Raw genomic sequence first — 15,103 nt, forward strand, 5'->3', positions numbered from 1 at the left:
TTGAATAATAAGTAACAATTATCAGCTAACGAACAAGTTAAACTACCTAATGACTAGCTATGAACATCTAATTACCAGCTTGGATCACTTGAAGAGTAGCTAGGATCAGCTAAAGACTAGGTAGATCTAGCTAATGAAGAACAAGCACCATCTTATTACCAGCTTTAACCAGTTAATGACCAATTTAGACTATATAAAGACTAGCTAGGATAGGCTAATGACTACTTTGAACCAGCTCGAAGCCAGTTATCATGTTCCAACACACAGTTAGTGGCTTAATATGGATTTTCCAACAGGGGAGTCACTAGCCTTGCCTGTTTCCTGCATCAGAAGGTAACATCCGATCATCTGACCATCTTTTTCTGCACCTGTATCCCAAAGAAGTCAAGAACTCGTATTTTGTAGCCCTTCTCCTTAGCTGCATTTGTTGTAAATCTAAACTGTATCTTATTGATAGTTATTTTCTTTATCAACCCATAATGATTTAATGATAATTCTTTACAATAAGGTGTCATTTGTTAACGTTAGTTAATGTATAACTAGCATGAATGATCAATGAATACATTTATTACACTATTTATTAATCTTTGTTAATATTAGTTAATAAAACTACAGTCGTTCATTGTTTGTTCATGTTAGTTCACAGTACATTAACTAATGTTAACAAACACAACTTGTGGTTTTAACAGTGCATTAGTAAATGCTGAAAGTTGAAAAAATAAATAAATCAGTGATCCGATATACGTCAGATCAAATCTGGCCTCTCGTTTCCAGACCTGAATCAGTTCACTATATAAGACATGCCTTTTCTCCTCCACAGGAAATTATAAAGTCGAATCAATTTCAAATATCCTACAGGATATTTGAAACATTTAAAAACACATCCAGACGCCGAGGCTGGATTGAAAACCTGATTGAAATGATCAGATCAGATGTTGATGCAGGGTACAAGAAGGGCGGTAGTAACAACACTCGCTTGCTCTTGTCTTTCTATCATTTGTGCATGCCAATTCTATTTCTATATTTCATCTTTTAGGTATAGGGCATCTGCGTAAGAAACGCAGTATAGACGGAACAACAGTCCTATCCAGTAAGTGCAGTGCAAGTGTGAATCCGCTTCACTGAGTACTATTGTAGTGTGGTGGTGGGTCACTGTCTTGGGGAAGTTACATCCCAAACTATAAGCTATTCAGAAATTAAAGTTGCATTTTTTTAAAAGTGTGGCAGAATTAAAATTGAGCAGATACTGTACAGTCCAATATGTAATTAAGGAATCAGTTCATTTGCATTACACAGTTTTTCAAACTGTTCCTGGGGCTTCCCAGCAAGACACATTTTGGAGGTTTCCTGGTCAAGGAGTAATCTAATAATTCAGCTGTTTTAAATAAGGGTTTTACCCAAAATGTGCAGGAGGGGAGGCTCCAGGTACAGAAATGTTTTGAAAACCCTTGATTTGCATAAGCATCAGAACAAACCAATTCGCTATAAAGAAGAATATGAATTTTAAAGGCTGTTTTTGAGAAAGAGGACAGTTTATTAGAACACGTTTGCTTATTTTCAAGGAAAAACAATGTAATATATTTGCAGAATGTCCAAGCTGCTTTCTTATGACTAATTACAACATTATGTTTTAAATTGAATGTGTGCAAATAAATTATAGATAGCAGGATTTTCAGCAAATGAATTAGCTGAAAAGGTATTAAACAGCTTTAGAAGATTTGGAATATAGTACATGTGTCAGAGAAACTACCTTAATAATGATTATTAACAGCATGTACGTTTACATCATAAAACAGCTACTTCGACCATCTAAAAAGGGCACAAAAAAGGAAAAATAATTGAAATATCTGAATTAAATATCAAAAAAGTAAAATGTCTAGTAAACTTCTAAACAGAAAGTTAAAAAACTCATGAGCATGAGCTGCATTAAATAGTAACAATTTAAAACTTGAAGGCATCATTAATTTAAAAATTACAGTAGTTCCCAGGAATCAATACTGCTTGAGAAGGTACAACAGTGCTTTAGCGTCAAATGTCATTTCCACTCCTCTGCAAATGTAGCCTATTGTCCTCGATCTCACGGCATGCTGCACTGAAAAGGCATGCCTGCTTCAGGCATGGTGCGTGACGCAAACACATGTTTTGAGTAGCGGTTGGGTTAGGTAATTTTGTGCTTTGTTATCTAAAGCTAAATTAGACAGGGTTGCGGATAAAATCTATGTGGTTGAGTTGAACCAGCTGTATCTGCATTTCAGTAGCATCTTAATCAAAAAAGATTAGACTTCTGCAAATTGTGCAATTTTGTGTTTGTTCTTTCGCATTTACTGCATAGCTGTTTTTGTGAGAAACCTGAGCTATTTTTTATTTTAAGTTTAATATTTTATCTACTTACAGCATCCCAAGGACCAGCCAGCACCCGAGAGTTTGCCTCGACATCTAGTAAGTGTTCTATCTGTACCGCATGGGCAACGTGCCGACATATGGCGCAGCTGCGCTTCGGGTGTCCCAAGTTCAAATCCGACCTTGTTGACCTTTATATATATATATATATATATATATATACATATAAATATATGTAAATGCAGATATAAATACAGATATACAAAGAATTGTACTTGTGTATATTTGCATTTTGAATTTGTTTGGTGCTTTGTTGAATGACACTTTTTCTTCTTCCTCCTTCTCTGCCTTTCTAAGGTCCACTCTACTCGATGTTATCTTCCATAATTAGCAGTACACAGAAAACCACCACCCAAGGTCAGTAAACAATATGCAAAGAAATGAGCTGTGCACTATTCTCCACACATAGCGCGTTCTGAAAGCTAAACACGTTTTGTCAAAAAAGCTGGTATTTTCCACTTTCAAGGCATCGCGAGTTCACGTTTTACTGCAGAAGCCGACAAGCGCCCTTGTTGTTTGTGAACAGAAGCCGTTAAGTCCATTTTAGCGAATCAGCGCGCTGTTTTCAGGTCACGTGACAAGGCTGCTAGTCACTTTGAAAAGATGCGCTAACTGAGAGGAGTTTCGTCCAAGCTGATTAAAAGCGATCGGACAATTTCCAAGAACTTGATAAACCTGTGATATCTTCTTCAGGGCGTAAAAGAAAAATAAAAGCTGAAACTTCACAATGGTAAGGGAAAACCTGCTTCCTGTATTGCGTGTAATCGTAACCATACAGTCTATGATCAAAACAACAAAGCTTGTCAGACAGTCTACAATGTCAGCTGATAAGATTGCAAAGACAAAACGATAAAACAAACTTTTAATATATAAAAAACATACTTTCAGTGAACTTTATTTTTGTAAGTTACTACTTTAGTTACTACTTTAGTTACTACTTTACTTAAGTTATTACTACTTAATAAAAACAACCCAACTGCAGTTTGATTGATATTACTTGGAATGCACAATAAAAAAATGTAATTTCTGAAAATATATAAAATGGAGTTATCTGTTTTTGCAAATAAACTCTTCATTTGAGGCAATAGCCAAAAATACATTGCATGGGTCAAAATTATCGGGTTTTCTTTTATGCCAAAAATCATTAGGATATTAAGTAGAGATCATGTTCCATGAAGATATTTTGTAAATTTCCTACTGTAAATATATCAAAACTTATTAATATGCATTGCTAACTTAATTTGGACAACTTTAATGGTGATTTTCTCAGTATTTAGATTTTTTTCCACACTCAGATTACAGATTTTCAAATAGTTGTATCTCGACAACTAACTAAATATTGTTCTATAAACATTGTTCCTATAAATATTGTTCAAAACAAACCATACATCAATGGAAAGCTTATTGTTTTAGCGTTCAGATGATGAATATCAATTTCAAAAAACTGACTCTTATGACTGGTTTTGTGGTCCATGGTCACATATGATTGGATATGACTGGTTATGTTCGGCTGTGATTGGTTCATGTGATAAATCCCGCCTCTTTGTGCGCGTTCCGCATTTGCGAATTAAAAACAAATAGTTACCTACTAAAAAGTAAAGCTGAACAAGTTCACAAATACAGTATATTGTTTGAATTGTTACTGCCTTGAGTTCTTATTTTGGAATAAATATAAAATGCTTCAAAGCACTAAATTGTAGTGTTTATATTTTTATGCATAATTTATAGCATTATGATGCCTTATTTCACATATATTTGTGATGGTGAAATGCATTCTACATGGTGCAGCAATCAAAACTAATTCCTTTTCTTTTCTTTCACACAGGAGAGGACTTAAAGTCCTCAAGTCATATCGTAAGCACACCCTCTGCTTCAACCTCACAAGCCACAACCACATCAAAACCTGAAGGACTCACTTCAACAACATCCACGTCTTCAATTACTCCCATTGCATCAACAGAAATTCCCCTCATATCAGCTACCACATCAAACACTATCACACCAGCGCTGACTGGTTCAGCTGTTAGTAACACAAATACCGTGCCAAATGCTAGTGAATTAATCACGTCGCCTCCAACTCCAGCCTCACCTACATCTTACATAACCACTCAGACTACCCAGAGCATGTCAATATCTGCCCAGACACTTTCAAGCAATCACATAACTTTCAAAACAACAGTCAATCATATGACAGCGAGCTCTTCCGCTGCACCAACTGTCATGACTCAAGTAACCAATCAGACAGCGGTTCTACGAACAACGACGTCCAATGTATTATTCACAGGTACGGCTATTATCGCTGCGTTCTGATTATGTCTTTTTTCTTCTTTTTTGGAAAAAGACAGATGGCTTCTATTTCGGTGATAATTACAGGATATTAAATTAAATTCCTTACCTTCGTTCTCTCATTCTGCCACATATTACATTATTTATACATTATAAAATTAATCCTAATGTTTCAATGGTTTGATGTGTCTTTTCATTTGTTTCAGACTCATTCGTGGTACAGTGTAACTTTTCCCAGTACTGCGCTAATGAATGTAAGAAAGAAAACATTTTTAGACAAAGCCTATTTTATTCTCAGACATCTTTTAGATTAAAAGTGGTGATTCCTGGGGGTGTGTAATAATATCTCTCTTCTTACGTCACAGCATCATACTACTGGATGCTTGTGGAAGTGAATGGCTCTGATATGACAGAGGAAGAGATTCAAATTTGGGTATGAGCATTTTTATTTTTAATTAAAAAAACATTCCCTAAAAATACTGCTACTACTACTACTACTAATAATAATAATAATTAATAAACCCCCTCTATAATCAGTTTTCAGATCTCTTTAATAAAAGCACCTGCTCTGCTGGAGTTTCGACAACAGGAATGGATACTACATCATGCCAAACTGACATAGTCTTTGCGGTAGGTAGCATTTTTTTGTAAAAATTGAAAACAAAAAAACGGTCAGGGCTGAACTTTGATGTTCTCCAACAGTGCATCACTATAAAATGTCTTTTTCCATTCATATTAGACTGCTGAAGTTAGATGTGATGCCAAGCAGAACATCCAGTAAGTCAAACTTTCTAATTCTCTAAGTTACACAACAAGCATGGTCTCATTGTAATTATAACATCAAGTAACGCTGGTACTTCCCCCATTCTTACAGGAGGACAAACTGCACTGTGCTGCTCCAGCTGAGCCAACCTGTGAATACGTGCATCCTCCGAAGGCTGTTGCAAAATAGTATTATAAACCAATCGATCCAGATTCAGCTTATGGGAGATGTTGAAAGAGTGGGTGAGTGAGACAAGCTAACAATTCTGTCATAATATTCACCTATTTGTTATTCCGAACGTGAAAGTGAATGGTTTCAAAATAACAAAAAACACCTTAAAAGCATAATAAAAGTGGTCTGTTTGATCCTGTAACAATCACATTGTTATATGGCTTTTGTATATAGGCAAAGGCCTGTGCCCAGAGCAGAATATTTCACCCCCTGGAGGTGATTTTGTGCACTGCACATCTTCAATGTCTTATGATGATGTCTGCAACACCCAGGGGCCTGTCAGCGTCACATGGTAGGATATGCTACTGATTATAGACTTGGCACACGTTTAAATTAGTCCTGCGGCATGCGATTTTGATATTTGTGACTCTGGACCACAAAACCAGACATAAGGGTCAATTTTTTTAAATTGAGATTATACATCATCTTAAAGCTGAATAAGCTTTCAATATTTGGCTGAGATACAACTATTTAAAAATATGGAATCTGAGGGTGCCAAAAAATCTAAATATTGAGAAAATCACCTTTAAAGTTGTCCAAATAAAGTTCGTAGCAATGCGTATTAATAATCAAAAATTAATTTTTGATATATTTACGGTAGGAAGTGTACAGAATATCTTCATGGAACATGATCTTCATATCATAATGATTTTTTGCCATAAAAAGTTTATACAATACAATGCATTGTTGGCTATTGCTACAAATACACCAGAGCTACTTATGTGTTGTAGTCCAGGGTCACATTTTAGTGTTTACAACATTTATGTGAGATTGTATTATTAATTTCCCAATGTTCGCTCTTTCTTGCATTAGTTCTTATAAGGAAAATGGCTTTGTTCCTAACGACTTGGTTGCTATTCAGTCCTGTGAAGGTTAGTGTTATTACTCATTGGACTTACTATTTGACTAATACCAGTATTATATTTAAAAATTACATTTTGTTTTTTTAGTTGAGAACCAACAATATTGTGAGTGTCACGTGTCCACCAACAGCGGTGAGTGCAACATAACTGATCCATGTATGAGTATGCACAAGTATGTGCCATGGACCAATCAGACTCCAAGTTCTCTCTTCTGCCTCGTTTTTAGAGACATATTATGCTGTTCGTCTAAATATTACAAGCCCAGATGTGAATTTCATCTACATTCAGAACATGGTGAGTTTTTGTAGAAAAGGTTTTTGCAAATAGGTAAAAACATTGCTAAATCAAGATTTTCAAGTTGCATTAGTGTTTTACCACTGTGAATGACAAAATATGGTTATTGTCTTATTTTGTTCCATTCAATAGGCAGTACAGTTGAGCACTCCCTGCAGCGACTCCAGTATGCAAGGGTATGTCTACAATTTCTATGAAAAATAACATATATACAGTAATGTTGAACAATTCAGTAAGTGCTCAGTAAGTTTTTTTTTTTAAGATTTTAATACTTAAGAAATTAATACTTTTAAGGACACATTAAAATGATAACAGTAACACTAAAGATGTTTATAATGTTTTTAAAAGATTTCTATTTCATGCTGTTCTTTTAAACTGTTTATTTTGGATCAAATAAATGCAGGCTTGGTGAGCAGAAGAGACTTCTTTAAAAAAACATTAAAAATCTTGCTGTTCAAAAACTTTTGACTGGTAGTGTAAATGAAAGTTAATTATTATATGCGATTTTTTATGGTTGGTCATGTTTTATGTTCATAGGTCTCTGTGTAATTCTTTTAATGAAGTATCCACGTTGTATCAGGTAAACATCCATTTGTTTTCCATCTTCAGTAAAATAATCTTGTTACAAATGGGTCAAATCTTGTTTTCTGTATCTGCTCTAACTGGCTGTGATTGATGCTTTGCAGGGAATGCACTTGGAATGTTTTGGTGAAGGAACAAGGTAAGTCGCACTGTTGTGTGTGTTTATGTGTGTCTGCGTGCATTTACGTCAGATTAACCTGTCTGTCATGCCTCAGGATCTACACGTGTATGTTAACTCTGCAGCTGTCAAAACAGCTGGATGTGTGTACTGTTCGTACTGCTATTGCCGTTCTTTTGAAGGGCAGTACCAACATTACACCTGATGGACCTGTCAGTCGAATAGGTGAGTGCTGAACTGTATGTACTGGTATCCCTGATTTACAGCTTATATATGACCACAAAACCAGTCATAAGAGTCAATTTATGGAAACATTTACACATCATCTGAATAAATAAGCTTTCCATTGATGTATGGTTTTGTATTTTTGGCTATTGCTACAAATATACCTGTGCTACTTATGACTGGTTTGGTGGCCTAGAGTCACATATAAGTACTAATATTCTCCATTTACAGCTTATATAAGTGGTGTAAACAGTAAAAAATGCAACTACTTTTTCTGCCTTTCTACTATACAGCCATATGTCATTTACCCACTGATTCGAATACCATTCCTTTGAACTCAACATTCACTTGGATGTCAGTAAACGTCAGTTCCAGTCACATTGATGACATCAAAAACTATTTGAAATGGTAAATCTTCTATTCAGTCCATCCATATTTTACACTGTGCATACTCATTGGTGATTTCAAATACAAATTTCAGTTAATACATTTCGATGTCTCATGGGCTATACACTGAAAATCAACATTTTTGAATATAAAATTAAAGTCAAACTGAATGAATAATGATTAAACACCTGTCCTAAACAAAAAGCAAATCAGTTGGCAGTGTGAACATAGCCATTTAATGTGATTTTGCCAAGTACATCCGTGTTAGTCCTGGAACAACGTTCCTTGTCAACCAATCAGATATTAGCTTCAGGCTTAGGACTGGATTTGTGGTTTGAACAACATTCTTATCAACGTTTCATTTCCTCATTTTAGCAGTAAAGCATGTTTAGTTGTTTGTTTGACAAGAGTGTTGTTTCAGGACTAACAAAAGCCTTTTCCAAACAAATGTTCCAGTCTTGCTCTTTGTTTCCCAGTGCACAGGGTGAGACATTTGCTGTTATTTTAAATGAGAGCTGTGAAGTCTCGTCTTCTGAGGCCTACGTAACTCAAGCTGTCCCTCCAATAACAAGTGTTGAGAGCAGTGCTAATTCCCCAAGCATCCCGTCTCCATCTGTAACTACAAATTGGCTACTGACCAACCAAACCTACACTTCAGTCAGACCATCAGTCACAAACAATTCTAATACACCACTCAATTCAACAGCTCTAACATTCAACAGTACAGTCAATCAAACAAACAATGTGTCACATTATACAGCAAGTCTGCCCCTCAGTTCAACAAGAAGTACATCACAAAACATAACAACTACAACGGTCAGTACAACACATAAAACATCTAATGTAACACCTCAAGCGGTCAATACAACAGCTACAACACACAATACGACAACCTCAACAGGTACATCAAACAGTATACCACCATCATCGGTCAGTACAGTAAATATGACACACAATATAACAATCCCAACAGTCAGTACATTGGGTATAACGCACAATATAACAACCTCGCCAGTTAGTACAACAAGTACATCAAACAGTATACCACCATCATCGGTCAGTACAGTAAATATGACACACAATATAACAATCCCAACAGTCAGCACACTGGGTATAACGCACAATATAACAACCTCGCCAGTTAGTACAACAGGTACATCAAACAGTATACCAACATCATCGGTCAGTACAGCAAATATGACACACAATATAACAATACCAACAGTCAGCAACAGGTACATCAAACAGTATACCAACATCATCGGTCAGTACAGCAAATATGACACACAATATAACAATACCAACAGTCAGCACATTGGGTATAACGCACAATATAACAACCTCGCCTGTTAGTACAACAAGTACATCAAACAGTATACCACCATCATCGGTCAGTACAGTAAATATGACACACAATATAACAATCCCAACAGTCAGCACACTGGGTATAACGCACAATATAACAACCTCGCCAGTTAGTACAACAGGTACATCAAACAGTATACCAACATCATCGGTCAGTACAGCAAATATGACACACAATATAACAATACCAACAGTCAGCACATTGGGTATAACGCACAATATAACAACCTCGCCTGTTAGTACAACAAGTACATCAAACAGTATACCACCATCATCGGTCAGTACAGCAAATATGACACACAATATAACAATCCCAACAGTCAGCACATTGGGTATAACGCACAATATAACAACCTCGCCTGTTAGTACAACAAGTACATCAAACAGTATACCACCATCATCGGTCAGTACAGCAAATATGACACACAATATAACAATCCCAACAGTCAGCACATTGGGTATAACGCACAATATAACAACCTCGCCTGTTAGTACAACAAGTACATCAAACAGTATACCACCATCATCGGTCAGTACAGTAAATATGACACACAATATAACAATCCCAACAGTCAGCACACTGGGTATAACGCACAATATAACAACCTCGCCAGTTAGTACAACAGGTACATCAAACAGTATACCAACATCATCGGTCAGTACAACAAATATGACACACAATATAACAATCCCAACAGTCAGCACATTGGGCATAACGCACAATATAACAACCTCGCCAGTTAGTACAACAGGTACATCAAACAGTATACCACCATCATCGGTCAGTACAGTAAATATGACACACAATATAACAATCCCAACAGTCAGCACACTGGGTATAACGCACAATATAACAACCTCGCCAGTTAGTACAACAGGTACATCAAACAGTATACCAACATCATCGGTCAGTACAACAAATATGACACACAATATAACAATCCCAACAGTCAGCACATTGGGTATAACGCACAATATAACAACCTCGCCAGTTAGTACAACAGGTACATCAAACAGTATACCACCATCATCGGTCAGTACAGTAAATATGACACACAATATAACAATCCCAACAGTCAGCACACTGGGTATAACGCACAATATAACAACCTCGCCAGTTAGTACAACAGGTACATCAAACAGTATACCAACATCATCGGTCAGTACAACAAATATGACACACAATTCAACAACCCCACCAGTCAGCACAACAGCTACACCATATAGTATATCAATCTTAGCAGTCAATACAACAAATACAACACACGATATAATAACCCCAATAGTTGGCCCAACAAGTACACCATACAATATAACCTCACCAGTCAAAATAACACTCAATAAAACAACCTCAGTGGAGAGTACAACAAACACAACACTTAATGAAACAACCCCACTGGGCAATACAGTAGATATAATAGACAATACAACAACTTCAATGGTCAGTACAACACATGATGCAACAACTCAAACGATCGACACATTACATACAACAGACAAAATAACAACCTCAGTGGTCAGTACAGAACACACAACAATTGATGTAACAGCTCAATCGGTTGATACAAAGGATACAACAAACAATATAATGACTTCAGTGGTCACTACAACACATAAAACATCTAATGTAACACCTCAAGCGGTCAATACAACAGCTACAACACACAATACAACAACCTCAACAGGTACATCAAACAGTATACCAACATCATCGGTCAGTACAACAAATATGACACACAATTCAACAACCCCACCAGTCAGCACAACAGCTACACCATACAGTATATCAATCTTAGCAGTCAATACAACAAATACGACACACGATATAATAACCCCAACAGTTGGCCCAACAAGTACACCATACAATATAACCTCACCAGTCAAAATAACACTCAATAAAACAACCTCAGTGGAGAGTACAACAGACACAACACTTAATGAAACAACCCCACTGGGCAATACAGTAGATGTAATAGACAATACACCGACTTCAATGGTCAGTACAACACATGATGCAACAACTCAAACGATCAATACATTACATACAACAGACAAAATAACAACCTCAGTGGTCAGTACAAAACACACAACAATTGATGTAACAGCTCAATCGGTTGATACAAAAGATACAACAAACAATATAATGACTTCAGTGGTCAATACAACATATAAAACATCCAATGTAACACCTCAAACAGAGAATACAGCAGTTACAACAAACAATGTAACAACCTCACCTGTCAGTACAACAGATAAAACATCCAATGTAACCCCTCAAATGGAGAATACAGCGGTTACAACACATGATGTAACAACCTCACCTGTCAGTACAACAGATAAAACATCCAGTGTAACCCCTCGAACGGAGAATACAGCAGTTACAACACACATTGTAACAACCTCAACTGTCAGTACAACAGATAAAACATCCAATCTAAGACCTCAATCGGAGAATACAGCAGTTACAACACACAATGTAACAACCTCACCTGTCAGTACAACAGATAAAACATCCAATGTAACCCCTCAAATGGAGAATACAGCAGTTACAACACACATTGTAACAACCTCACCTGTCAGTACAACAGATAAAACATCCAATGTAAGACCTCAATCGGAGAATACAGCAGTTACAACACACGATGTAACAACCTCACCTGTCAGTACAACAGATAAAACATCCAATGTAAGACCTCAATCGGAGAATACAGCAGTTACAACACACGATGTAACAACCTCACCTGTCAGTACAACAGATAAAACATCCAATGTAACCCCTCAAATGGAGAATACAGCAGTTACAACACACATTGTAACAACCTCACCTGTCAGTACAACAGATAAAACATCCAATGTAACCCCTCAAATGGAGAATACAGCAGTTACAACACACATTGTAACAAACTCACCTGTCAGTACAACAGATAAAACATCCAATTTAACAACTCAACCGGTCAAAACAGCAGTTACAACACACAATATAACAACCTCAGTGGTCAGTGAAACACATACAACACTCAGTGTAGCAACGCAACCTGTGAATACAGCAAGTACGCCACACAATACAACAACCTCACCTGCCAAAACAACAGCTACATCAAACTTCAATGTAACTGCTCAATTGGCCAATACAGATGACAATATAACAACCTCAGTGGTCAATACAACACATACAACACTTAGTGTAGCAACTCACCCAGTCAGTACAGCAAGTACACCACACAATATAACAATCCAACCTGTCAGTATAACAGCTATATCAAACAATACAAACTCACAAGTTAAAACAACAGGTACAGGCTCGACACTCAGCGTAACAACCTCACCTGTCAGTACAAGAGACACAACACTCAATATAACAAGTTCGCCTCTGCAAACAACAGGTACGCCACACAATTTAGCAACCTCACCAATCAATACAACATTATTGGATAATACAACATCTAAAATAACAACCACACTAGATAACACAACAGGTACCTCAGACAATATACCAACATCACTGGTCAGTACAACAAATAAGACGCACAATATAACAACCTCACCAGTCAGCACAACACAAACGCCCGCCAATTTAACAACCTCACTGAGCCATACAACAGATACAGCAGGTGCACCACACAATATAACAACCTCAGTGGTCAGTACAACAGATACAACACACAATATATCAACCTCACCAGTCAACACAACAGCTACACTACACAATACACCACAATTACTGGATAGTACAACAAATACAACACCTAATATAACAACCACACCAGAGAGCACAACAGGTGGACGAAATATAACAACCCCACCGGTCAATACAACAGTTACAGTACACAATTTAACATATTCACCAGCCAATACAACAGTCACACCACTCAACCAAACTGTCACAAGACTTAATTCAACAACCCCTCCGGTCAGTACAACAGCCACATCACATGACACAACTAATGCGATAGTCACAACATTTGATAACACTACAACTCTCGGCACATTTACCAGTCCACTTAATATAACAGATATGCCACTCAATACAACAGCCATACAATCTTCTGAGGTGGCAACAACAACACCACCCAATACAACGGCACAGATAAGTGAAACTACAACAATTGAAACAATAAATGCAACAGTCACAAGTCACTTTACTACTGCCATGCCACTCAACTCAACAGTCACACCATTCAGTACAACAGTAACACTTCCAAACTCAACTTTCAAATCTGTAATTGTTGAAAATGCGACCGAGTCTAACACAAATAGATCTCAAATCTCTGATGCAGAGTCTAACACGACCACAACCTTTCTGCCAAATACAACACTGCTTAACTTGACAACACCATCACAAAGCACATTACACCTAAATGCAACAACACCCCCATTAAATACTACACAACACACCACCCTATTTATGACACATTTAAACACCACAGGTCAAGATAACACAACAACGTTTAACACTACATTATTCACTCACAATGTAACATCTCTCATAGAAAATAGTACAGATTTAGCACCATTTAATGTGACAGACTTTAATGTAACACTTAAAAGTACTCACAACCTCAACAACACAACATATCTAAATGTGAGCTCTTCTGTCTTAAATACCACAACACAATACCCACATGTTACACAATATAACTCAACCACTCAATTTGAAGATTCAACACCCTCAAATAATACAGCCCTTCCCCACTCTACAGAATCACCAAGTAATGTACATGAATCAAACACAACTGAATTCAGTACAACAGCCATTCCTTATTACACAACACAACTTCTGAATGATTCAACACTTGAGACCACAAATGCTGCCAATGATAGCACTACAAATACACCAGAATTCAACACTACAGTGTATTCATTTAACTTCACAACTTTTAATACAACTGATGTAACTTATTCCAACATAACAGACACACCGTTCAATGCAACCGCCTTTACATTGAACTCAACCTTGTTTAACACAACAGATGCGCCACTGAATTTGACCAGTAGGATTTATGCCAATCACAGCATTAACACAACAGAGACTTTCAATAACACATTAGAATTTAACACAACTGTAAGCCCTGAAGTTAATACAACACAGATACATACAACAACAGAACATATCACCAGTGGGCCAACCAACTCCACTTCAGAGCCTGTCACAACAGTTAGTCTCCCTAACACAACACAGTCAAATGGCACAACAGAAAACACCTTTACTGAAAATACAATCACGAACACAACTACAAGCAATCCAATTAGCATTCCAAACAACATAACAACAAATACTACCGCTATTAGCACTGTAACAAATAGCAGTACAGCTCCCACAACTGCTCCATCAGCAATACAGCCAAGCTCTCCTCAGAACAGCTCCACTTCCACAACAGAAGCTTCAATTGTTGCTACAACTTCAACGACTAGTAGAAGCAACACAACGACAGTCACTACGACTCCTGCCGTTTCAACTGTGTCAACAACACCTACCACTACAATGGCAACCACTTCAGGTTTGGCTATTTTTCTTGACGCTAGGTTCTTCCATATACAATAGAAATTTACTCACCCCAATGTCATCCAAGATGTTCATGTCTTTCTTTC

General features: G+C 36.9%; 1 protein-coding gene and 1 long non-coding RNA gene across 9 annotated transcripts in view; one reads left to right on the top strand and one right to left on the bottom strand.

The window, feature by feature from the left end:
• Positions 1-15,103, top strand: part of adgrg2a (adhesion G protein-coupled receptor G2a) — a 39,113-nt gene that overhangs the window by 15,893 nt on the left and 8,117 nt on the right. For 3 of the 8 annotated variants that reach the window (XM_051097864.1, XM_051097863.1, XM_051097865.1), the window contains 20 exons: positions 1,037-1,090; positions 2,395-2,439; positions 2,698-2,757; positions 4,226-4,684; positions 4,893-4,940; positions 5,052-5,119; positions 5,224-5,316; positions 5,426-5,463; positions 5,561-5,691; positions 5,855-5,972; positions 6,494-6,552; positions 6,631-6,675; positions 6,770-6,837; positions 6,970-7,013; positions 7,375-7,417; positions 7,524-7,558; positions 7,635-7,762; positions 8,056-8,170; positions 8,626-9,050; positions 10,267-15,012. In XM_051097864.1, coding sequence (XP_050953821.1) covers positions 1,037-1,090; positions 2,395-2,439; positions 2,698-2,757; positions 4,226-4,684; positions 4,893-4,940; positions 5,052-5,119; positions 5,224-5,316; positions 5,426-5,463; positions 5,561-5,691; positions 5,855-5,972; positions 6,494-6,552; positions 6,631-6,675; positions 6,770-6,837; positions 6,970-7,013; positions 7,375-7,417; positions 7,524-7,558; positions 7,635-7,762; positions 8,056-8,170; positions 8,626-9,050; positions 10,267-15,012 — 6,822 coding nt within the window. Of the gene's footprint in view, positions 1-1,036; positions 1,091-2,394; positions 2,440-2,697; positions 2,758-4,225; positions 4,685-4,892; positions 4,941-5,051; positions 5,120-5,223; positions 5,317-5,425; positions 5,464-5,560; positions 5,692-5,854; positions 5,973-6,493; positions 6,553-6,630; positions 6,676-6,769; positions 6,838-6,969; positions 7,014-7,374; positions 7,418-7,523; positions 7,559-7,634; positions 7,763-8,055; positions 8,171-8,625; positions 9,051-9,220; positions 9,303-9,384; positions 15,013-15,103 lie in introns of those variants that run through there. The other 5 variants (XM_051097867.1, XM_051097866.1, XM_051097869.1 and 2 more) reach the window with 5 other exon arrangements.
• LOC127155566 (uncharacterized) lies at positions 9,035-10,220 on the bottom strand. Its single transcript, XR_007825619.1, has 3 exons — positions 10,121-10,220; positions 9,491-9,868; positions 9,035-9,156 (listed from the first exon to the last, which is right to left on the bottom strand). It is a non-coding gene; the product is annotated as an uncharacterized LOC127155566 (long non-coding RNA).

Source organism: Labeo rohita, chromosome 24, assembly GCF_022985175.1.
Source record: "Labeo rohita strain BAU-BD-2019 chromosome 24, IGBB_LRoh.1.0, whole genome shotgun sequence".
In the NCBI taxonomy this organism is placed as follows: domain Eukaryota; kingdom Metazoa; phylum Chordata; class Actinopteri; order Cypriniformes; family Cyprinidae; genus Labeo; species Labeo rohita.